This window comes from Sinocyclocheilus rhinocerous, unplaced genomic scaffold, assembly GCF_001515625.1.
Source record: "Sinocyclocheilus rhinocerous isolate Xijiao unplaced genomic scaffold, SAMN03320098_v1.1 scaffold821, whole genome shotgun sequence".
In the NCBI taxonomy this organism is placed as follows: Eukaryota; Metazoa; Chordata; class Actinopteri; order Cypriniformes; family Cyprinidae; genus Sinocyclocheilus; species Sinocyclocheilus rhinocerous.
Window position 1 is genome coordinate 133,200 of NW_015623656.1, and position 25,379 is coordinate 158,578.

The following is a 25,379-nucleotide window of genomic DNA, read 5'->3' on the forward strand; positions in this document are numbered from 1 at the left end:
GTAGTACATAATACTTATTTTCATTGTTAAAAACCATTTCACTGTGTAAGAAAAATGTGATAATATAAAGACAGCATGCAAATGATAATTAATTAATTAGTATATTAATATAATAACATTACAATATTACCTGGAAAATATTTGATATATAGTTGGTAATTAGGTTAATTAATATATTTGTAAAGTATATCTGTATAGCTATTTCATATAAAATATTACATTTACATATTCTTGGAGACAATATTGCCATAAATCCTTCAGTAAGCAAGCTAAAGATGACTGTGTTGAGGATAAATTCTTAAAAAGGTAAAATATAATACTGAAATGCTTTTTATATATATATATATAAAAAAATTAATATATAAAATATTTTTGTCAGTAGAATAAAATAATAATTTTATTATTTTTACAGGATTTCAGACCAGTCTTTAGAAAGCAGAAAAAAAAACTAAGTAATGAAATTCAGTAAGTGTGTTATAAATTACATGTATTATATTTGTGTGTGTGTGTGTGTGTGTGTGTCTGTGTGTGTGTGTATATACACACACACAGACACACACACACACACACACACACAAATATAATACATTTAATTTATATATTACATTAACGTTGTAAAAATACCTTACAGAATACATTTTGTAACTTTTGTAATGTTCATTCTCTCAAAAGCCCTCTGGACACCCCAGTTTGAAGCCCCCTGCTTTAAAGCCAAGGAAAATAAGGAGCGGGACAGTGGGTATGTATGTGGTGTGACTCACTGATGAAGAGGTTGCTCTGGCTCTGCCAACAGTCCCGGAGACTGAGGAGGAAAGGATGTCTGACTTGTCGCTACAATGTAACAGTTGACAACACAACATGAGATGGACGTGAGTGCAGGCGCTGAGAGGAAGTGGGAAGAAATCATAATGGCATGAGCAAAACAACTGAAGTATGAAATGTGTGCATGCTTATAGGGTATTGACTGAGAGGAAGTCAGCGTTGTCCATGTCTCACTGGCCCGGTTAGAACCAGATCAGGCGAGCCATAGCTGACACAGAGCGCAGAGAGCGGCGCAGTGTGACTCACTTGAATGATCACCTCCTCTTTGGACTGCTGGAGGACTCCATGTCTCAAAACCTCAGCTTTGGGTAAAACCTAACCAACAGTGACAGCAGAAATTCTGGAGCGTACCAAACAAAACACATTTTCCAAAAGGCAATAACATGACACGGAATGCAGAACAAGGCAGAATAAGTCACCTTAATAGCATAAGTCTCATCTTTAGACATGTCCTTCACCTTCAGGATTGGACCAAACGAGCCTTTAGCTACAAAACCAAGAATCTGAGAAAAGAATCACTGATTAAAAAAGACAAACTAGTTTTAAATCACAGGATTTAAAGGGAGTGTGATTAATGGTATTGAATGTGCACTTGTAGTGTACTTCAAATCTTAAAAGTAATTTTAAAAAAAAAGTATATATAAAATGTAATAAAATGCCACTTGAGTGTCCTTAAAAAGAGTACACTGTCATGACAATTTCCTAACATACTTAAGTACACTTTTAAAAAGTGCACTTTGTAATGTAAAATTCAAGTACATTTTAAATAATTATATATTAATAACCTTTTGTTATGCTTTAAAGAAATACATTTATTTTGATGTGCTGACTAACACTAAAGAAACAAACAAAAAAATTTTAAAATGTTAATATTTAAAGTAAATATATTATAAATCTCTCTCCAATTTACTAACCTCATTGCTATAAATGTGTAATTACAAATGTATTTAAATACCTGACATATAAGTTTCAATAGAAATGACAATAAAGCATATTTTAGTTTACCATAAAAGCTTATCAATACATTCAGCAGTACAATAGAAGTAATTATGAAATTACATATAAAGATGCTTAAGTCCTAGTCATCAAAAAAGCATTCCTAAATTCAACTAATAACATTTAATATAAACTATGGTACATTTTCATTTCAATTAACATTACATCCAGTTCACACTTGAATACACAATTTTAAAGCATATTACTCAAAAAAAAAATTCTCTCTTTAAAAGTACGTTACTTTTTCATTTCAGACATTTCACCCAAAAATGAAAACTGTCAAACCTGTATGTCTTTCATTTGTGGAACATTAAAGGTACATTCTTCAAAATTTCTCTTTTTGTGTTCCACCGAAGAAAGAAAGTCATACAGGTTTGACATGAGGGAGAGTAAATGATGACAATTTACATTTTTGGGTGATTTATGTGAGGATTTTATGACTTGTGGCAATGAACTACCTGTAAATGCTTATGCCCAGTAAACCTGTGAGGAAATTCCGGCAGGAAAATGGAAATAAAGCCCGGCAGTGTCCACTCTACACGAGGCCCCTCAGGGTTTGAGTCTGAGGGCCGAGATTGCTCAGAGACGGGGTATTCTCTGTGCTGGGCGCTGCGTCTAAATAGACTGTGATGAACAAGCTGAGCCGGGAGAGACAGGAAGCCCTGATGACATGACAGGGATCTCCTCTTCACCAGCGATGCTGATTCCTGCAGCAAAGACGACATCATTCATAAAAACTATACAAAATCACAAACACTTATGATAACATATAGGCTAATGCTTAACCGATCACTAGCTAGTGTGCGTTCAAATGTAAATATGCAATGACCCCAAAAGACTACTAAAAGTTCACCTAAAAATAATCATTCTGTCATCATTTACTCACACCCAAGCTGTTCCAAACCTGAATGAGTTTCTTTCTTCTGTTGAACATAAAAGAGGATATTTTGAAGAATGCGGGTAACCAAACATTTGACGGACCCCAGTGACTTGCATAGTAAGGGGGGGAAAAAATACTATGGAAGTCAATGGGCCATCAATTGTTTGTTTGGGTTACACGCATTCTTCAAAATATCCTCTTTTATGTTCAACAAAAGAAAGAAACTCATACAGATTTGGAATAGCTTGAGTCTGAGTAAATGATGACAGAATTATCATTTTTGAGCGAATTATTGCTTTAATTTACATTTAAAATGGTCACACTTTATTTTAAGGTCCAATTCTCATATTAACAAACCATTAACTACGACTTTTGCCTCAATAAACTACTAATTTGCTGCTTATTAATAGTTAGTTAGGGAGTTGTTACATTTAGGTATTGGATAGGATTAGGAATGTAGAATATGGTCATGCAGAATATGTGCTAATAAACAGCCAATATGTTAATAATAATAGGCATGCTAATAAGCAACTAGTAAATAGTGAGAAGTGGTCCATATACTAAGGTGTTACCTTTGCAATCCTCTACATTGCGAGTAAATCACTCACATGTGCGACTAAATCTTACTCTGGGCGACTAAATAATGTCTAACATTAGCCATTGGCTAATAAATTCAGTACCTACTTAACCATATTTTGGGGACAAATTTGTACCCAATAGTGAGCAAAACCTGACAAAATCGGCAAAAACCTCAATTTGTGGATGTCCTCATTTGTAAAACTGTTATACAAATAAAGTAAACAAAGTTTTTTTTTTACTTTTGAAATTGTAAAAATGCAGAAAGTTTTCTGTGAGGGGTAGGGGTGGGTTTAGGTTAAAAAGTGTATAACTATCTGTATATAAAAACAATAGAAGTCTATGTAATGTCCCCATTTAGATAGCTAAGTAAACGTGTGTGTGTGTGTAGAAAAGTAGGCCTATATCAGTCTGGCGAGTAAACAAAAAAAATTTACTAGCCAATGGCGATTATATTGCCAAGGTGTGCGTAGAGGGTTGCTTTGAAATAGGAGTCGCATTGTATTAAACAGCAAAATATAAAATCAAGTGGCATTTCAATATATATGATAAACTATGAAGTTATACACTGTCTAGTGTCAGTAGTCTAATTTTGTTACTGAAGGAAATTCATGAAATATGTCTTGGGAGCAAATTGTATAACAACACATGAATTAAAGTTGAATTTGTTTCCTGTGTTATCTCTTTTCATTCTTTTCTACGTTTTTCCATATTCTACGTTTGTAACTACCAATTTTGTGAATCGTTGTGTAATGTGATGTTATGCAGGCTAATTTTGTGTGTAGTTGTTTAACGTCTGTAAATATCAATAGTCAAGTCAAGTCACCTTTATTTATATAGCGCTTTTAACAATACAGATTGTGTCAAAGCAACTGAACAGCATTCATTAGGAAAATAGTGTGTCAATATGCAAAATGACAAACACTAATTTTTCAGTTAAAGGCAGTTCATCATTGAATTCAGTGATGTCATCATCCAGCTCAGTTCAGTTTAAATAGTATCTTTGCACGGGGCCAAGATGGCGCTGTTCCGAGCAGACATGCTGCGCTCTTAATCCTCAGACATCATCGAGATTTGCATGCAATAAGGACTAATATTAACTTTGTCTGAAAACTCGGTCATATGGGCAAACGCAAAGCGAAACATCACTCCGAGGCGAGCATGGAGAAAAGTGAAAATATCTTGCCATCCCAACTATTCGCCCCGTATCCTGATGATGCAATGCTGCTGACAGATTTAACCAGTGACTCAGCTGACACTGTCGATCCAGCGAAATCTCTGGCATCTCCACTACCGTGCACCCCAGCTAAAAGCCCAGCGCCAAAAAGAGGAAAGACTAATGTTACATCTCCTGATTGTGACATCAACAAGGTTATGGCTGCCATTCAGTCTCTTTCCGCAAAATGTGAAATAATTTTTGAAAAGGTTACATCTATGGAGACAACGTTGAGAAACACTGATCAGGCCATTGCCTTTCTGAATGAATCAGTGGAAAAACTACTTAAAGATACCACCAACCATAGCGAGAGAATTTCAGCGCTGGAAAAGAAGACGTTAGACTTGAGAGAAGAAAACAAACAACTCAAACTTCAGCTGCTGGAGGCGAATAGCTATCGACGAAGATGGGGCCTGAGACTGCAAGGGATGAAGGAGGAAGATCAACAAGAAAACACTCGGGATCTGGTGATCAAAGTCCTTGGCTTTTGGTACTTTATCCCATACAATATCTATAAAAATGTGGGAGGTCTTACATTTTTGTTAACTTGTAACTTTTCCCCTTCTAAACTCCCCATTAAACTTTCTAAATTCCATGAACAGGCACTTTTGGCAAGGAAACTTTGTTTTGTTCACAATTTCTCCCCGCATAAAGTGAAACTATGGAACAACGAAAGTATTTTAGTAAAGAACAAGTCGATTTTTCTTAAGAATTGGCATGAAAAAGGTATTAATTATCTTTGTGATATACTAGATCCTCAAGGGAATGTTTACTCTTACTGTGATTTCATGTTTAAATACAATTTCCCTGTGGTTCATAAGGAATTTCTTACAATTGTTAAAGCTATACCTAATGGTCTTGTTCACTTAATGAAATGTCATCTATCATTTGAAGAGATTGTAAAAAGGGAACCAAATTTTTTGGTTGATGACAAGTGCATTTATGACCCAAAATGTAATAATAAAATTATAAGAAATGTGTTTCAGTCAAGGAAAAGAATAACTCCGAGGGGAATTTTTTTTTGGAATTCTTTAATAGATAAGATTAATTGGAAAAAAGCATGGCTCTTACCTTATAAATTCTGTGTCCCCAACAAAGTAAAAGAATTACATTTAAAGATTTTGCATAATATATACCCCACTAATGAGATTACATCCAAATTTGGTAATCCTCATTTGAATTGTAATTTCTGTAATGTCAGCATTGAGTCTATTGATCATCTTTTTTTCAAATGCCCCCATGTTAAGGAATTTTGGTCCGAAACCCAATGTAGACATTAATTTAACTATGTGTGATATATTTTGTTATTTTTCTCATTGTAAACACAACGTAGAATATATAGGAAATGTATTTATTTTATTGGGAAAATATTATATTCATAAATGTAAATTTTCTTCAACATCTCCAAAATTACATAATTTTCTTTGTGACTTTATAACTACTTAATTATAACACTAAAAAATATTAATACCAAAAAAAGTGTCAAATTTGTGAAACTGTATAATGATCTGCTGAATGGTACATAATTTTGATTTACTACCTCTGTATTTTTTGTTTTATCTATGTATTCTTTTTTTTTTTTCTCTCTTATTTATTTTTTCTTCTTCTTTGTCTTCCTATATAATTTTTATATTCATAATGTCATCCAATGTTACATTAATTGTTAAATGTTGTTTATACTTGCAATAAAAAAAAAAAGTATCTTTGCAATCATTTGCAATCAAGTCAACGATATCGCTGGAAATGAAGTGTCCCCAACTAAGCAAGCCAGAGCCAAAACTCCATCGGTGACAGAATGGAGAAACAACCTTGGGAGAAATACAGCATGGCAGTATTTTATCTGTTGTAAGCAATTCTTAAAACGGTAAACACATTTGACTGAATAACACATGAGGAGACTGGGAACATCTCACGTATCAATGTAATCTGAATTTAATCATGAAATTGCCTCATGAAATTGATATAGCCTCTATTTTAGTCCCATGAACCTGCAAAGCACAATCAATATTTCAATCAGACCGAACCGTGTCCACACAGCGTTACTTTGAACAAACTCTGTTATTCATCAGTGTGAGGTGTTAGTAGAACAGTAAACACTCTTACCTTATTTTTACTCCCGTCGCCGCCCATCACATTTTATCAACAAGAAATGAACGACACGCGATTTTCTTTAAAAACAAATCTACTCTCCCACAAAAGTGAATCCCACGTTACTTACACCAGCTTTGCACACAAAATAACGCTGTTTCAGCAAGCACATCAGTGTGCAAACCTTTGATACACATGCAAGAGCGCGAGACTCCGCCCCGACTACTTATTAATATTTACACATAAACAAAGATCACGTCACAGCAATGCACTGCATGCTTCAGAAACGTCATAATTGATTGATTATGTAACTCTCAAACTCACAGACGTGACCTTCTTTTGTCTAGTAAGAGGCTTCTGTGGACCATTGGAAAATCAATGTATTTGTAATAATGCACTGAAGGATAAAATACACCACTATCTCCAATTTTGTTAGCTACATGTGACTATATTTTATTTACTCGCGTTTTATGCACATCTTTATAATTAAGCCTAATAAATTCTTTGCATGTGACTATATTATTTTATACTAGTATATCATGCACCTCTCAAGTCTAAAGTTTTCCATAACCTTTTATTTAAAACTTATATAACTTTAAATTTCTTTAAAATGATCTAATTAAATTTTTTTCTGACATCCTTATGAGTGATTATTGATGATTTACATAAAGTTTGAAAATAAATTAATTTTGAGGGCTCTTTGGGGCCTGCTTTTATTTTTTTTGACAAATATTAATGTACATGCTTGGTGACATTTAATACCTCCCATTATTTTTACAAAGAACAATACTAGGCCCATTGCCTGATACAGTGGGGGGAAAAAATCTAAATAGTGCTCATTTTTAAACATTCAAGCTGAAATGACATCTTTCACTTTTGAAGCTGACAAGCAAAAATCAGCAGCATCTCAGACATTATAGAAATGATACAGAAGATAACCACAGATACAAAAATATCAGAAAATACTTTGTGTAAAAAGTTCCATAGTGTTAAAATCACAAAGCATTAATCAGACAGGCTGCAAAAATGGCATAAAACAAGATGCTTCCCATGATGTCCAACTGTTCCACAGGCAGAAGATCCTCAGTCCCATTCGCTTTTGTATTGCACTATGTAGTTAGTACAGTGAAACAGTGGTCAGCTAACTAATATCATGTACAATTTAACATTGAGCTCAAATGGGGACAAATTCTTGATTTTTTTTCCCCCCCCCCCAAGCGATTTTTCACTAATTGTGGGATAATATGGGTTTCCAGTATATGTGAATTTCAGATTCTTCTAGCTTTTCCATTCTGGCCTACTAGAATCTCCTGATCCAGCAGGAGAGGTGTCACAATGCTCCTATACAAAGTATAGATGAACCGTTGAATTGTAGGACACTGTCTTGAGCTACGAGGATCTTACTTGAAAGGATAGTTCACCCAAAAATGAAAATTCTGTCATTAATTACTCACCCTCATGTTGTTCCAAACCCGTAAGACCTTCGTTCATCTTCGGAAACACAAATTAAGATATTTTTGATGAAATCCGAGAGCTCTCTGACCCTGCATAGACAACAAGAGAGCTACCATGATCAAGGTCCAGAAACGTAGCAATGACATCGTTAAAATAATCCACGTGACATCAGTGCTTTAACCGTAATTTTACGAAGCTACGAGAACACTTTTTGTGCGCAGAAAACAAAAATAATGACTTTATTCAACAATTCGTCTCCTCCGCGTCACCCTGGCGCCATTTTGGAGAGTAACACATACGTAAACAACGTATGCAGCACCACGCAGAAACATTGTTTTCATTCAGATCAAAGCGTAAACAACGTATTCGCGTGACACAGCTGACAGAACAGCATACGTTGTTTACGTTCAGTGGATACTCTCCGAAATGGGACGCGGAGGAGACGAATTGTTGAATAAAGTCATTATTTTTTTCTTTGCGCACAAAAAGTATTCTCGTTGCTTCGTAAAATTACAGTTGAACCGGTTGTTTATTTTAACAATGTCCTTGCTATGTTTCTGGACCTTGATCGTGGTAGATCCCTTGCTGTCTTTGCAGGCACAGAAAGCTCTCGGATTTTATATCTTAATTTGTGTTCCGAAGATGAACAAAGGTCTTACGGGTTTGGAACGACATGAGGGTGAGTAATTAATGACAGAATTTTCATTTTTTGGTGAACTATCCCTTTAATAAAGATGATTTAATGCTGTATGTAGTTAATTTAAATATACTGAAATGATTTATGGCACAACAGGAGCACATAAAAACAATGTCAGGTGTACAACACTCATATTAGACAGTAGAATGACAATCCCTTCTTCCATAGCAGGACCAGCGCCTGCAGTCATGGCTTGACCATGGTGCTGGTTCCTGTGTCCACACCCAGCGCGGACGTTTAAAAGCACCACTGGTGAAGAGGAGAGAGACCTCGGACTGGGTTTGGTTATCATCATCCGTCCCTTCTCCTGCGGACTGGGACACGGTAAAGTACAGCAGCACTTCTTCAAGACCAGCATCTCTGTGAAGGAGCTTCACTTGCGGCGACTGAAGATGCTCTTTTTGCTGGAGCTCTTGTCGGCGGTGCTGAAGCCGATCAGAAGTCTTGCTTTTTCGTCTTCCACCTGCTGCTGGAGGCTGCTGTCCGTTTTCCCATCCGTCGCTTTACTTCGAGACTCTGAGCCTGAGGCAGGTTTCAACCGCAGCTTCTCCTTTATCATCTATTTATTTGGGACAAAAGTTTAACGAAATTTGAACAGAGGCCTACTACTACATTCTTACATGTAGTTTAAAGTTGAGTTTGGGACTGAGGGGTTTGCGAGTGATTACCTGTGCGACCAGAGCCTTACGACTGTCTCTCTTCACAGCCATAGCGAAGTCCAGCCAGGTCCAGGTGTTGTTATGATACTCCAGACAGGGCAGAACCAGGTTCAGATCCTTCCAGTCTACACTGCTCTTCTCTCCCTACACCACAAGAGAAATGCATAGTCACACCAGGGCATGCAATGAATCGAATATTAACAACATATATTTGCAAAGACTTCGTTGAAAAACTTGGAGGTAAAACTTATAAGCATTACAATGATTTTAATGTGCTTCTTACTTTTAGGCTTTCTAAAGGCAGTGTCATTTTATGATCACTCCTCATCGTGTAACTCAGATCTCTGAAATGGTGTTTGATTTGCGAATGCATTTTCTTTAAAGCATGATGAATAGATGAATAAAAATTACATTTGTTTATTTACTGAACAATAAAATAGTAAAAAAAACGACTTTTACTGCATTTAAAAATAACTTATCAAAACATTTTTCTATTTTCTATTCTGTGTCGATTAATCGCAAAATAAATTTGTCTGTTAAAATACTCACAAAAGATTATTTAAAGCTATTTTTGTGTCAAATGAGAAAGTATCAAGTAGACATTACAAATTGTAGCTTTAGAAAGAAATAGCCAATGAAGGGATGCTAATACTGGTGTTACTGAACAATAAAATAGTAAAAAAAACGACTTTTACTGCATTTAAAAATAACTTATCAAAACATTTTTGTATTTTCTATTCTGTGTCGATTAATTAATCGCAAAATAAATTTGCCTGTTAAAATACTCACAAAAGATTATTTAAAGCTATTTTTGTGTCAAATGAGAAAGTATCAAGTAGACATTACAAATTGTAGCTTTAGAAAGAAATAGCCAATGAAGGGATGCTAATACTGGTGTTATACTTACAATTATATTAATTATATTATAATTATAATATATAATATAAATTTATGTGTGCATTAAATTAGTCAAGTAAATGCATTTATGATGTTACAAAAGGTTGCCATTTCACATAAATGCTGTTCTTTTAAACTTTCTATTCATCAATTTATTTATTCATTTTTAACGCCATGCCAGCATCAAGGCTATTTTCATGGCGATCTCTGAATAAATTATACAAGGTATACAATTTCTATTCATCAAAGAATAACGAAAAAATGAAAGAAATCACAGTTTTGACAAAAATATTATGCAGCACTACGGTTTTCAAACTTTAAGACATGTTTATAGAGCAGCAAATCAGCATATTAGAATGATTTCTGACAGATCATGTGACATGCGACTGGAGTACTAACTGCTGAAAATTCAGCTTTGCTATAACAAGAATAAATTATATTTTAAATTATATTCAAACAGTATTTTAAACTGTAATATTTCACATTATTGCTGTTCTACTGTGCCTTTGTAATTTAATTTGATAAATAAATACTGCCATTGTGAGCATAAGATGTGTCTTTTAGACTTTGAGCCTTTGCCAGGACCAACCTTGTAACTGACGCAGAGGGGAACCTGAGGAATCTTGATGTAGATGAAAGAATTATTCATGGCTGCTCTTTCTTTCATCTTATCAATGTCATCAACGGGATGCTGAATGGAGAAGACATTTAGAGGTCAAAAAACTTTTATGTTATAATAATAAAACTCAATTAATGACTTGCATCAACAATCTTACAATCATTCCAGAATGCAAATAATGATATGTAATTAATAAACTAAAAAAAACAAGAGGCAATACATATAATAAGTAGCCTAGACATTTTAATTGTAATAATAGAATACCTCCGGTGGTTTGCGAAATGACCTCCTGACACCAGCGGTTCGATTTAACCCTTGCGCCACCCCTTTCCCGGGTCCAAGCCCTCCTATGGAGTCTTCAGAGAGCTGCCTGGGTTTCACGACACCTGTGATTTAAGAAGAAAACAAGCCTTAGACACTCCACAACGCACATGAAAGTCACCCTGAAGCCATACCAGACACAAAACCCTCCAATGTCAAAGGAGCGATGAGCTTTTAATAGCTCAGGATGGGCCATCAATGTGACCTAACATCAGCAGACAGCAATCTAATACCCTCACTAGAGCACAAAGGGAAAAAAAAGAAATGGAGAAAAAAAAAATCAATGTAAACTGATATTGATCAGCATGGGCTGCACTATGGATTAGTGTTGTCACGGTACCAAAATTTCAGTATTCGGTACCGATACCAGTGAAAATCCACGGTTCTCGGTACCAATTTCGGTACCAAAGCAAAACACAAAAACATGCTAATTGAACAACATTTTTATTAATAACATTAAACAAAAATTAAATGTACAAAACCAATGCCATTCTTTATACTTATTTAAAAGTGTTTCAAGTTTTCCCACAAGTAATAAAAGTAAGAAAAAAGTAAACAAGTTTCGCCCAAAAGTTTAGTCATAGTTCTGCTGCCACTGAAAAACATTCACAACAAAACCCGCCCAATCGCTTTCGAGGGTGTCCCCTGTTAAAAATCGCGTTCCGAGGATAAAATACACGTTTTGGCGGGGTTCCCCTGGTAAAATTCGCATTCCAGGGGCTAAATATCACGTTAGTGGGGTCGTTTTTCAACCCGCGGACATGAAAAACAACCCGCTGCAACAGTGTTAAAGCAGCCCAATTCCGTGGGAAAACCGCGCACTTGGCAACACTGGAAGAGGATAGCTTTCGGATAACGCATCAAGAACCGGGTTGACCGGGTACTCGGTACCACCGGTACTTTAAAAAACCTGGTACCGTAACGTTTTAATTTTTTTAGTACCGACTTGGTACCGAAATACCGGGTCTTTTGACAACACTACTATGGATGTCAGTACAGCGAGTTCAAAGAGTGAAGTAAAGACCAATTCTGGCTTTCTAGAGGATCAGCATTGTTTTCACTTTTTGTACTTGATGCATTCTAATTCTAATTTTGAATTATTTGCATTTGATGTGATTTTGAACAAAGTTGAATATCCCAGTTGTGGTGGGAAGGTCATGCTCATGACAAGAAAGAAAACTCCACAAACCTGTAGTAACCAATCTAAACTTGTCTTCTTCATCCCCAACTTCCTCTTCTTCCACATTTCTTCCAGGGAAGAAAAATCCCATCATCCTCTTGAAGAACTGGTACATGAGCTGAATGGTGAGTGGTACCACATTTACCTACAAATAAAAACAGAAAGAAGAGGACAGCTGTATGTGTGAATAGGATCCTCCAGTGTTATGATATAAACAAGAATGGATTTCATGATAGTGACCTCAAAGTGCTCTTTGACGGAAATCCCTCCCACCGGGGGGCGGACCTTACTGAAGATACGGAGGGCGAGCTGGCGTCCTGATTGGCAGGGGCTCTGAGGGCGCAAAACCACCTACAACACAGAACATGAGCAAAGTTTCACCCAACTGACTGAAGTACTTGTTTGTTGTGTTTGTTCAGATGCAAACCATGAAACAAAGGAAAACATGGACATGGCTGCATATCCTACTGGTCAAAGCCAACCGAAAAGGATTGGACAGATGTAAAAAAAAAAAAAAAAAAGACAAAAGACGTAAAAGTGGAAGGCAATGCAACTAGCCTGCGATATCAAACTATAAGTGAGAATGCGGGTGAGTTTTGTCCAAACAGCAACATAAACTTTCTGAGCAGGCATATGTCTGGATGAGGACGAAGGTGTCGACTAACAAACATAGGATTTTACCCACTCCATACATACCCTTACATGCTGCACAAGAGAAACCAAGAGTTACAGGATTAACAAATAGTAGAGATGTGCAAAATGCTAAAATGTTCAAAATTAACTAGCTGTGGGTTGTCTGAATGACTAGTTGGAAGTCCTGTATAATTAGGCTGGTTTAGGGTCATGTTCACAAGACAATGGTCTAACGTTATTGTGAAATTTATTGTGAAAGCAGTGAATTTGCTAGCAAGGCAGTATTATGACGGCTGATAATAATCCATAATAATACTGATTATATCTGTAATTATGATGAAAATGTTTCAAATTAATATAACCATAATCTCAATATCATTTACATGTACATTTACCTTGGATGTAAATATTGGAGTTAAAATGCTCAAAAATAAACCAACTAGATGACCACCCTAACTCAGGGGTTTTCAACCTTTTAGGACATGCGCCCCCCCAAGTTTGTCTAATTTCACTCAGTCTCGTGAGTACCGCATAATCTCACAGTGCGTGAGTACCGCATTGAGATGTCTTGGGCTTAAATGGCTTAAAATTACTTTAATGTTTAAACTGATAAGACTTAAAACACGTGAAAATGAAAAACTTTCTCGAGGAAGCAGCACTGGCCTGATCGTTAAGATAGTTTTGGGGGGGCTAAGGTGACAGATAGGGGGGCTGAAACCCACCTAAAAAGGGTTTAGAACCGCCCCTGGTATAGCGTGCGTAATTATACTGAAACATAAATATATAACCAGTTTACCTGATTCAATGTGATGGCTGAGCCTGTTTCTGAGATAACAACATGCCAATCCGTGGTTGGATTTCCGACACGGCTAATCGTAAATCATCTTACACTGTCAATAAGCGTGACCAGGGTTGCCAGGTTTTCACAACAAAACCCGCCTAATTGCTACTCAAAACTAGCCCAAAACTACAAAATGCGGCAAGTGTTAAAGTAGCCCAATTCCGCGGGAAAACCGCGGACTTGGCAACACTGAGCGTGACTGATACTCGAGCCAACTCTGCTCTAACTGTCCACTAGCAGTAGGAGTCAGATTGCCCCCTAGTGGATGGCTAAAGATTTGTTAACTCGTATTCATAAATTCTCAAGGGAACGTCTCTGAATTAACTGATGCTCGGGCCCCCCTTGACAGCTGCCCCACAGGTTGAAAACCCCTGCCCTAACTAATCAACTAGTTGGTTGTTTGACAACTAGTAAACTAGGCGACCATCAGGGGACAGCATGGTTTACAAGCCTACTAACTGTCACACGAGAATAATGTTCTTGTTACTTTAAATATTACAGGCAAAATGCAAACTAATTGCCTAGTTCACCTCAAACTAACTAACTACTAACTAGTTGGCTGCTGGACAACTAATAAACTAGATGATCATCAGGGGACAGGACGGTCGAGTCTACTGGTTGTCAAACTAGAATATTGTCAACATTTCACTCTAAATTTCACAGCTAAAATGTTAACTACTCGGTTTGTTGACACCTGATTAATTGACTAGTTGGTTGTTGGATACATTAGTGACAGTAATTAAGTGACAGGATGGGTCATCAAGGGACAGGATGGTTAACTGGTTGTCAAACCAGAATATAGTTAACATGTTACCTTAAATATTACAGATAAAATGAGAACTACTCATTAAGTTGACCCCTAATTGATTTACTAGTTGGTTGTTAGACAAATTAGGTGACTGTCAAGGAACAAGACGGTTGACAAGTCTACTAGTTGTCAAACTAGAATGATGTTAACATGTTACGCTAAAAATAACAGTTAAAATACTATTTGTCTGTTTTTGTATATTATGTTTATTGTAGTATGTTCAAGTTCAATAGTCTAGTTTACCTCTAACTAATTGTTTGTTGGACAATTAATAGACCGTCCTGCTCCCTCTCTAACAAACGGAACCCCAAAAAATCTACACACACTAAACCAGCCCCCTATGCAGGCTTCAGTTCAGACTATGTCACAGCCACACAGAGACATTTGCAGAAGTTAGAGATTTTCAATGACACATCTCAACTGTCACATAGTTTAGTTATTTCCCCAACTTGGACATCCAGTGTGAATCATTAAGCAGCAGTACCTTGTATGCAGCATTGGGAAGCAGGTTATTCATGGTGAACCAGCCCAATTCCAGGAGATGTTCTGCTGTGTCATCAGACTTATTCAACTGTGGAAGAGAACATCATAGCATGGTCATATACACAGTAGCTAACGTTTTACCAATGATTAGCAAAGAACATTCAGCATCTTTAACCAAAACCTCTGTCCTTGCAGACTCACCTTGCTGTAAATGAACCTCTGCAGTTCAAGTTCAGCTATACCCAGCTGTCCATCTTCTTCTGTGAGACACCAGCGTGCCTGAGCAAAGTAGAACTCGGTACGTCGCACAACGCTAACGTCTTCTGGGGGTTTACGCAGCTCCAGTTTGTTTGCTCTTTGCAGTTGGAAGTCCTTAAAACATCTGAGAGGAGGCAAAAGACTTTGATATATCCAACTATTTTGAACTAATATTGCCAATGAATGATCAAATGCTAGAATTCTGCTAGTGACCAACCGGATGAGGATGTTGAGCTCCTCACTCTTCATCTGCATGTCCGTCACACGTCCAAGTGGTCTTCTGCTTGAGTGTGTCGTTGTACCAAGCAGGATGGTGCTCACATTGCAGTAGTTGTGCCTTGGCGGCAGATACCAGCACGCAGCCGGCAGTCTCAGTGCCTCGAAGCATCATCTGAACACCATGCACATGGGAAGATGTTTAGATCTGCTAATACAGCATCTTGCACTATGGGTTACTGCTCTCAAAGGGGAATCCGTACCTGACCGTTGACGAGCTCTATGAACCAGTTGCGGTTGTAAACATCATCGGTCTGGCACGCGGCAATTCCACAGAGCTGGTCGCTCACTCCTGCGTCCTCTTCAGAGAAGACCACAAACTTATCGGTCTCCTCGATAAGCTTCTGTAGCATGGACGTTCCTAAAAAGGACCAGAAAAACACATCAACTGGGGCAAAGAAAGCCTTGATACACTGAAGACTGATCATTTCCAAACAGCAAAAATTTGATTAGTCTGGACAAAAAAAACAAAAACAAAAAAACAGGCAAATGAGCTACAATATACATCAGATTTTTAGACCGACAGTCACAAGAAGAGCCTACCTTCATTCTGACTCTTCTCTGGGCGAGTGGTTGTGGTAATGACTGGTGTAGCAGGACCTGTGTTGGAGGAGTAGCTGGACATGGAGCGTTTCAGCTTTTTCGTCTGCACCTGGGTGTCGATCCGCAGACCCTTCAGAGCCTCGGTGGACAGGTTTCTCTTGAGCACGGCTGCTTTCTTATAACCGTCGTACAAACCAAAGGCAATATTCCGGTTGGTGGTGGTCCAAGAAGCCCTCAGGTCCACCAAACACAACTTGTGCGTGTAGGAAGCATTGCTCTCGTCTTTTGAGTTTACTTCCTGAGACAATTAAAGCAGAGATATTGTTGGTTTGTCAATTAGTAAAGGCGTTAATTTTATATTAAATAATAAATAGCAACATTTTATTTCTTGTAGATAAATTAAAAAGGTGAAGAGCTTGAAAAAAGTCTGCACACTCAAACATCAAAGAGTCACAAGCGAGATGATCCTCACTCTTCATCTGCATGTCCGTCTTCTCTTGGTTGAGCTGATTCTGCAGGCGCAGGTTGATGTCCGACAGCTCGTCTCCTCTGAACTCTTCTGACTGGGACTGTAAGAGTCAGATAAAAGGTCATTATGAAGGAACCTCAAAGTAGTCTGGAGGAAATGCCCTCATATGAAAAGCTATGCGGATGGCTGATGATTCAGGTGAACTAAACTAACCGCAGATGTGCACTAACCCTCATATTGGAGTAGATCTGTTTCTCCAGGCAACGGATCTGAGCCAAATGCTGGCGTACCGCTTCCTGAAGGTGCAAGATACTGCTACGCTGCTCCTCAGGGTTGCTGGAGATCTCTAGCTGGAAACGCACACACTGCTTCCTCTCGCTGTGCTCCTAAACAAAGCAAAAGATCTGGCAGATCAGCAAACAACACAAGAACTCATTCCAGAATTGGTGTCCAGACAATTACAGTCAGTTTGAACCTTGCGCCGGGGTTCCACGTGGAGCAGCAGGTTATTGACTATGTCCAAGATCATGGAGTACTGCACTGGATTGGTGGAAATCTCCAGGTCATTGTGGATGAGGGTGAAAGTGTCGACTGCACCTGATATGTTCAGAGAGAAAGCAACAATAATATATTTCTGACAGAACAACTACCAGTCAACAGTCAGTTCCTGTTTTGCTTGAGGTCGCATACCAGCCTGTTTCTTTAAAAGGTCCTCCTTCTCATGGCGGTCACGGATCTCTGGCGGTTTGATGGAGGTGGCCAGTTCAGGGTCGATGTCGTGGCTGTACCCGATGTAGTACATGCGACAGCTACAGCGAGAGATGATACGCTGGACCTGCTGGGTCTCCTGCACTTGGGAAGGCTGGTTCCAATCTAAATCAGAGCAAGAAGAAACAAGTCAAATAAAATAGACTGTGGCTGCTGATTGGACGTGCAAAAGTTGCTGCCACAATGCTATATGGACGAGCGATGGACCACTTGTGGAAAGATGAATGGGAGAAATTGTAACACTCAATGGCCTTGTCCCAAATGAAATCAGAAGCCCTCACGCTCCTCCCAGTCTACACTTTTGTGATGTAAATGTCTGCTGTGGAGCTCATCTTAGTGCGGCCTTGGCAGAAGAGTGCATCAAGGGCACAGAGTTCATCCCCGAACTCAAATCGTAAATATCAAACATGTTTATCAAATATCAAAACACACTCTTGATCTAGCTGCCTCTGCCTCTGATCTCTCTAGTCACATTTGATCTCGCGAGTCTCCGTGAGATCTCAAGTCACTGTGAAATCGTCCCTATAATCGACAAGTGTGTGGTCTCTCGGTCTGGTCGAATCGTCTAGTGTGCGCATTCAGAGGATCATAAGGTTAAAAATCAGTTGAAACTGTCTTCTTGTGTGTGGTCTCCCATGGTTTTAAAATCGGTTAAGATTTGAACAATGCCAAGCTTGTAGATAAATTATCAATTGGTGTCTCTCAAATGCAATTTGAGATGCCTTACCTCCTCTATGCGGTTGCTCTGTCTCTGGTAGCTGAGTGAGGACAGGCTGAGCAGGTGGGTCTTCTTCACCTGGGCATTGATCTGGTGGTCGGCTGTCTCATCCCATGTGGAGGCCATGAGGTGCACGGTGACCAGAGAGAGCTCGCTCACCATCTGAGTAACGTTCCACTCGGAGATCAGTCGTCTCATCACAGTGCCAGCTGTAAAACATGCATCGATCATTTCAGCAGAACATTTCAATAGTATGTCAAGTGGAGAGGGTGACTGAGGATGTTTGCTCTCTCACCCTGTGGGATGAGCCTCTGTGCTCCTCTGGTGAAGACATGACCTTTACTGCACTCGACCTGAATGCCCCTCTGCTGAGCAAATGATGCCCAGTAATGGACCTGCACAGGAACATTTTAACCTTGCATATATTTCATCACAATTACAAAAAAATATTTCCAATATGACAAAAGATCCTTTGAATGATAAGAATACACTATTTTATGAGGGTGAATGATCTATATAGATACACAAGCTTATAAAATATAAATTATATTTTATTATTTAATTATAAAATAATTAAATAAACATACATGAAATAAAAAAATTACGCATAAATACAAAATTATTAAAATGATTATTAATATTAAATATTTATTATTATTATTATTATTATTATTAATAATAAAAGTAATAATAATAATAAACACAACAGTTTGGCTTCAGCTATATATCGTTGAGCATCAGCACGAAGACAAGTTAGAAATTAACAAATTAACTAATTAAATTTTAAAAAGGAGGCAGGCCTAAAATATGGTGTGACAGAATCAGGTGTCACCTGTAGCTGTGGAAAAGATGCAGTATAGGACATCTGTTTGTAGTGCTGGCCGAGCTTCCTGCGGATGGGTCTGAGGCTGTGGAAGAGCTTGCCTCTGCAGATGGGCCGGGACACGCTGGTCCACGTGGCCCAGAAGTTCTGCATCCAACGCAGGGTGCTGCTGTAGAGGAGGATTCTGGGCTGACTGGGCTCTGAGAGAAAACGCAAACAAAAGTCTTTAAAACCAGAGCTGAAATGACCTTCAAGCCTGGAATACACTACATGACTTTTGCCCCGATTTTTATTCTGGACGACGCTAGTTGCTGCTCCGATTTTAAAAGTTGCATAGCCTTTATCAGCATTTAGAAAAAAGGCTATAGTTCTAACCTTTGCCACAGTGCTGGTCGAGGTCCATGGTGATGGAGAGGTTGAGGTTTTCAGAGCGGAAGGCCCTGTAGGAGTCGTGTGGCTGGCCTGAGGTGACATCCGCAACGCTCTCCACAGCACAGAGCATTACGGCATGGTGGTCATGTGGATTACCATGGCATAACCATTGGAGGTCAAGGGTCATACAAAGGCTCGGGAGGTGCAGGAAGCAGATATCATCATACCTGTAGAGAAACAGACCAGACAGATTTAAATAATCAAACTCAATTCAAAATGTCACATTGTAATGCAATGCAACTACTAGTCATGTACTTGGAGGCTGTTCTAACGTTGACGTCCAGGTCACCCTTGAAGACAAACTGCCCAGGATTCCAGTCAAAGTTCAGCTTGATCCACTCCCAGTGCAGGTTCTCCGTGGTGTTGTACGGGTCCTACACAAAAAAAGCATTATAGTTAGCATTAGATATTTAAAAGTATAAGCTGTTTTTAGCAAGGAGCCTGGGTGTGTTTGTTAGTACCTCAGTAGCGAGCTGATGCAGGTTGGCCTGTTCGATGTCCATCACCCAGCGGCCATGCAGAAGTAGTCTGCTTTTATCCCACCAGGTCAGAAGGGGGGATGGGTCAGCTGTGGGTTTGGTCAGTAAATCAACAGCCTGGCCAATCAGCGTCCAAGCAGGATCCCAGCACGGCCCCCACACAATAGTGTAGAGGAAAATATTTGCTATACGAACAATTAGACCGGTTGAGTCACATTGTTGCAATATCACATTACAGACTTACGAGATCAAGAGAGTGTTGTGACTCACAATGGATGTCGTAGTAGAACTTCAGTGGTGGCATATTCCTGTAAACGGTCACGTCACCCCATGGCTGGCCGAGTTGGACCACCTGTTTGCGCTTTGCTCTCAGCTGCCCGTCCTGCTCGGTGCCCATCAGACGTCCCGACAGCGACCATTCTCTGATCTCAAACAAGTAACGAGGATAGTCCCGGATTCGCACTGAACAACACAGGAAACAAGAATGCTAGTCATCATGGACTCTCATAAGTGACAAAAAATAGCACTTTGTACATGTAGCACTCAGCAAACAACACTTAAAATTGATTCTAATAGAGTTTGATATTAGCATGTTGCTATGCTAAAAGCTCAATACTCTAATATAAAAAAAATACAAGGGCACAAACATTGAGTCAATTCTGAATTAAACTGAAGCAATTTTAACAACACCTTTCAGTATTGAATTAATTTGCAATTGGCATTTATTTTGTCGGCCATCTTGGATGCATTTTTTTCCCCACCACGCTAGTGAAATAAAACAAATAGCGAAATAAATTCAAACTACTTAGCAAAAAGAAAAAAGAAAAAGCAATTATTAGATGATTTGGTAACAAAATTACTAAAAATTAACAAAATTATTTTTAGGCTCCAGCTAAATTAGCTATTCTTTCAGCTCCATCTAAATAAGCTATTCTTAGCATTAGCACAATCTGTTAACTTGAAATGATGCCTAGGTAAGGAGTTTACTGTGTTTGGAACAGATGTGTCAGATCACTTACAGTAAAAATTCACTAACTAACAAAGCAAGCATCATTTTTTGGATTATGTATTAAAGCAGGGGTGTGCAATCATGGTCCTTGAAGGCCACTGTCTTGTAGAGTTTAGCCCCAACCTCAAATAAACCACCTAATCATGTTCTTCCGGACTACTAGAAACTTCCAGGTACATTTATATTTATACATTATATTTATCCAAAGCAACTTACATTGCAATTAAGGTATACATTTTATCAGTTTGTGCATTCCATGGGAATCAAACCCATGACCTTGGTGTTGCAAGCCTCTACTGGAACTTCAGGAAAGGTGTGTTGTGGCAAGTTGGAGCCAAACTCTGCAGGACATCGAACATCCCTGTATTTAAGTACACTTGACTTACCCAGAAATGCATTAAGCTTGAATTTAAAAGCACGGCACCACTGTATCACCAGCTGCAGGCAGTCTCTGGGGAAGGGGCTGTTGCCATCGATGTCCCGCAGCTGCTCTCGGATCCGCTCAGGCCCGTGCAACGACTGATCCGCAAGCGCCACCAGCTCCAAATCTGACACCGTCCAGGTGAGCAGGGACTTGCGCATGGGCGTGTTGGAGTACAGCCGCTTGGACCGCTGAATGTAGATCTCGATGTGCTTGCGCTCAAGGGAGGTGTAGAGCTCCTCGATCTTACGGGCCGGCAGGAGCTCGCCGTGCTGCTTGCGTAGGTCGGCCACTTTCTTGTTCAGCAGCTGCAGGCGCTTGGAGCTTTCCTTGCTTTCGTCCTTCATTAGCTCGTAATTGTCGCGTAGTTTGATCTCAAAGACATCGTCCAGGAACACAAAGGAGAACTGGTTGATGCGGACCAGTAGGTCCGGCGGAAGGCGGCAAGGTTCTGTCGATGGGGCGGCACTGCTGTGTAGGGTCTTCAGCCACTTCTGCACGCTGATGGCCTTATCGAAAGTGTCGGAGAAGTTGTACTGGTAAGGGAACTCGATGGCAAGGTTGGGTGCAGTGAAGAGCCAAGTGCGATTGCAAGATGTTTGGAGGAAAGGGAATTGAGATCTGTGCTGTTGCATCACCTCAAGCTCATCCAGCATCTGCACCTCGGCTCCAGAAAAGGAGAAGATGTCGTTGCCATCAAAGCTGAACACCAAATGAGGAGTTTTCATCAGCACGGCTCCGGGCCGTTTGGAGAACGACAGTGCTTCTGCACTGAAGGTGATGAAGTTTGTCTCGGCCACATGGGCGGTGAGCTGTGTGCTTGCCAATTCTACACAAACTAACATGCCAGATGAAGAGGCTGCAGACTCTGTTCCATCCTTCTGTTGTAGCCTTAGAGATTCAGACAGCACCTTCCAATATCTTTGACTCTCTGTGATGTGCTGATACAAAAACATGTGATCCAATGTTGTCCACTGCACTGTTAAAGCGTTTTCACTCCGCACCTGATCAGATGATGATGGGAGGAAATTAAATCAAGATGTGGTTAAAGCTGGCATGAAATGGAAACTATGATCATGTTTTCTTCTCTATTGTAACGTATATTTAAGTAAAACAAATAAGACGAAAAATGTAGGGCGGGAATTGAATTTGTCCATCATGAATTGATTGGAACGTTGATGTTTGCTAATTGCTGTGACCTCATGAGTGACAGGTTGATGGAGGGGAGGGATTATTATCCTTCCCTTGTGCTGGTGCACATGTCATCAGAGAAGAGATATTACAGTGAGGAGGAGGAGTAGGAGGAGAAGTACATTTTTTGATTAAAGATTACGAGGGCAATTGAATTTGAAACAAATACAAGTCATGTTTGCGGAATACACGTCTAAAATGTACTGACTTACAGTTGTGGTCAAAATTTTACATACACTCAAAATCATACAGTCACTGTTGGAAAGGGTTCAAATACGCAAAAGATGCTGGAAAACCAAAGAATTTGCAGGATCTGAAGGATTTTTCTGAAGAACAGCAGGCAGTTTAACTGTTCAGGACAAACAGAAAAAAAAAATGCTGCGGATCACCCAGGAAACGACACACAGTATTAAGAAACTAGTGTATGTAAACTTTTGAACGGGGTCATTTTAAAAATTCAACTATTATTTCCTCTTGTGGAGTATGTGAAATATCTTATTCAGGTCAGTAGTAAATAAAAAATAACATGCATTTTGTATGATCCCTCTTATTTTGGTAAAATAATTAACATTTTGCAGATACTGCAAAGTGTATATAAAATTTTGAACACAACTGTATATTCCAAAGTGACTTTTATAATCCAATTAAAATCAAGTGTGCAAAACGTGCAAAGCACAGACATTTGGATTCATGTCGAATGAGAAAGGTACATGATTAATCTGTATAGCATATTTCCCACGTCAATACTTTTTCTTTTGTTTTGCTTCAGAATTTGTTTAGGCTTGGCCTTTATAATAAATGCCACACTAATTTAGGTTTGTTTTATACTTTTACTTTAAATCCCTGTTACGTTCTAAATACCATTAAATTTAAAGGATTTTTTGTGGATTGTGGGGAACTAAAATACACGTTTATAAAGTTTTGAAAATTTTCGTTTTATTGTTCTATCAAAAATGTTTTTAGAATTTAGAATTTTTATCTGGCATGACTTACAGATAAACACTACAACAACCCTTTAAACATTTTTTTTACATTTTATTTCTTGGTGATTTAAACAGGAATGTGCATTCTGTAACTACATTTTGATTCATTTGGTTGTGCTCAATCTTCCTGCTTTTTTTCCAGCAAGAATGCATCTCGTGTTGAGTACTGTTGCCGTATTGGACTGAAAGTCACGATTATGGTGTTGACAAATTACTGTCCTCTTCTAAGCAACTGGATCACAAGTTATGACCCAATTCCACCATACCAAATTCAAATTAAAAACAAGGCCTCATTGTGACCAGACTGCAGTAAAATATGCAAAGTCCAAAACCCTTTAGATTTCCAGTTTTACATTTTAATCTTAGTTTTGGACCCTGCTAATATTTGTTAATGGAATTCGATATGAAGTGATCAATCATTGCAGTCACTTACAACCACACCTAGTGGTCATGGCCTGTAATAAGTGATCCTAGGTGATGGAAATCATGACAGCTGTGTGTAGGAGCAGTGTAGTACCTCCAGACTGCGGCCGCTGATGTGGTAGGAGACAGTAAATGCTGTTAGGGTCAGGATGGGGTTGGGAGTTTGGGTGGCTGGGCAGCAGGGCTCCATACTCTCATTGAGGGCCTTCACCACAGCCAAAGAAACACCTTGGACAGAAACATTCGAATTCTCCCCCGATCCTTCAGCTTCCACTGTGTCCACCCTCAATGCAACAGCCCCTTTAATGCAACACAGAAAAACAAACTCTCAGGTACTGAAACAAACTAACATGTACTGTGTAACTTTTTGGATACAAGGAAGAAAAACAAGAGTGTAACTGGTATTTTAAGGGCTTCTTTTAGTTCCCACCTGCCACATTGGAGAGTGTGAATGTGTTTACATCCTCAAGATTGAGTTTAAACTTAAAGAGAGGTGGTAGACGGGTTGAAGGCTTTTCTGGAGTGGATTGTGAGGAGACGTTCTCTGCTTTGTCCAGTTTGAGAACGGAGAACAGACGTGACAGACACAGAGTGCAGGTCTCGGACACTTCCAGCTGCAGGCCTTTCAGACTGGACTCCATACAAGCGCTCCCAGAAGGGCTGGAGTTCACCGTCCTCGACGAACTATAGCTGCCCTGTGGGCGAATTAATTAAAAAGGGCGTAATGTAAAGCCAAATGGTTATCATTTAAAAATATAGCCCATCTTTCATAATAAATGATAACTTGCTACATAAATGCATATTGATTTTACCTGCAGTGTGAGAGAGTCTAGGATAAGGGCTTCCCCCCAGACATGTTTTCCAGCTGGGTGAGGAGCCTGCTGGATATGGGAACCCTGGCCCACACGCCACCAGAAATGATCCAGGGACAGAGAGGCTTTCTCAGTCACAGTCAGACTCTTCACGTCATCCTCTTCTGAGCCCAACAAGTGCTGCAGTTCTGTGAGACACACCAGATTCAGTCACACACCACAGCAGAGACACGTTTGAACTGAAGTTTTCAATCAATTCTATTTTACCAGAAGTTGACCAAAAAAGGAAACCGCACTTTATTCATTTTGAAAAGAGAATTTAGTTATTGTGACTCCATTCAGTGTTGATATTATTAACTCTTTCCCCGCCATTGACGAGTTCTCTCTTTTCCAAGAAAACGCTTCCCCACCAAAGACGCGTTTTTACGGCTTTCTGTGTTTTCACTGTTATACACTCGGGGGCGCTATTACGCATCATTACGAACGAGTACAAAACCTCCCGAACAAAAACACACGTGAACAGGACAGAGAAACGAGCGATCTCTAATGTAAACAGATGCATATGAAAAATAATGCGATCATCAGCATATAAATGAAAACTGC

General features: G+C 39.0%; 2 protein-coding genes across 2 annotated transcripts in view; both read right to left on the reverse strand.

Annotated features, from left to right (window-relative positions):
* The window catches only part of LOC107714397 (putative serine/threonine-protein kinase F31E3.2), an 11,808-nt gene extending 5,026 nt beyond the window's left edge, over positions 1–6,782 (reverse strand). The window contains exons 1-5 of the mRNA XM_016520263.1: positions 6,594–6,782; positions 2,277–2,525; positions 1,242–1,325; positions 1,069–1,137; positions 762–831 (exon numbers count right to left, since the gene is read on the reverse strand). Coding sequence (XP_016375749.1) covers positions 762–831; positions 1,069–1,137; positions 1,242–1,325; positions 2,277–2,525; positions 6,594–6,620 — 499 coding nt within the window. The 5' untranslated portion in view covers positions 6,621–6,782. The remainder of the gene's footprint in view (positions 1–761; positions 832–1,068; positions 1,138–1,241; positions 1,326–2,276; positions 2,526–6,593) is intronic.
* Positions 6,783–8,703: 1,921 nt separating this feature from the next.
* Positions 8,704–25,379, reverse strand: part of LOC107715808 (protein KIAA0100-like) — a 23,942-nt gene continuing 7,266 nt past the window's right edge. The window contains exons 11-35 of the mRNA XM_016522051.1: positions 24,777–24,964; positions 24,395–24,659; positions 24,059–24,264; positions 21,333–22,371; positions 20,208–20,399; positions 19,920–20,122; positions 19,714–19,832; positions 19,402–19,625; positions 19,036–19,226; positions 18,499–18,598; positions 18,213–18,412; positions 17,829–17,871; positions 17,408–17,590; positions 17,193–17,314; positions 16,948–17,103; positions 16,734–16,817; positions 15,647–15,684; positions 15,373–15,553; positions 15,173–15,259; positions 12,647–12,757; positions 12,416–12,551; positions 11,170–11,291; positions 10,876–10,977; positions 9,399–9,533; positions 8,704–9,289 (exon numbers count right to left, since the gene is read on the reverse strand). Of these exons, the coding sequence (XP_016377537.1) occupies positions 9,104–9,289; positions 9,399–9,533; positions 10,876–10,977; positions 11,170–11,291; positions 12,416–12,551; positions 12,647–12,757; positions 15,173–15,259; positions 15,373–15,553; positions 15,647–15,684; positions 16,734–16,817; positions 16,948–17,103; positions 17,193–17,314; positions 17,408–17,590; positions 17,829–17,871; positions 18,213–18,412; positions 18,499–18,598; positions 19,036–19,226; positions 19,402–19,625; positions 19,714–19,832; positions 19,920–20,122; positions 20,208–20,399; positions 21,333–22,371; positions 24,059–24,264; positions 24,395–24,659; positions 24,777–24,964 (4,613 nt within the window). The 3' untranslated portion in view covers positions 8,704–9,103. The remainder of the gene's footprint in view (positions 9,290–9,398; positions 9,534–10,875; positions 10,978–11,169; positions 11,292–12,415; positions 12,552–12,646; positions 12,758–15,172; positions 15,260–15,372; positions 15,554–15,646; positions 15,685–16,733; positions 16,818–16,947; positions 17,104–17,192; positions 17,315–17,407; positions 17,591–17,828; positions 17,872–18,212; positions 18,413–18,498; positions 18,599–19,035; positions 19,227–19,401; positions 19,626–19,713; positions 19,833–19,919; positions 20,123–20,207; positions 20,400–21,332; positions 22,372–24,058; positions 24,265–24,394; positions 24,660–24,776; positions 24,965–25,379) is intronic.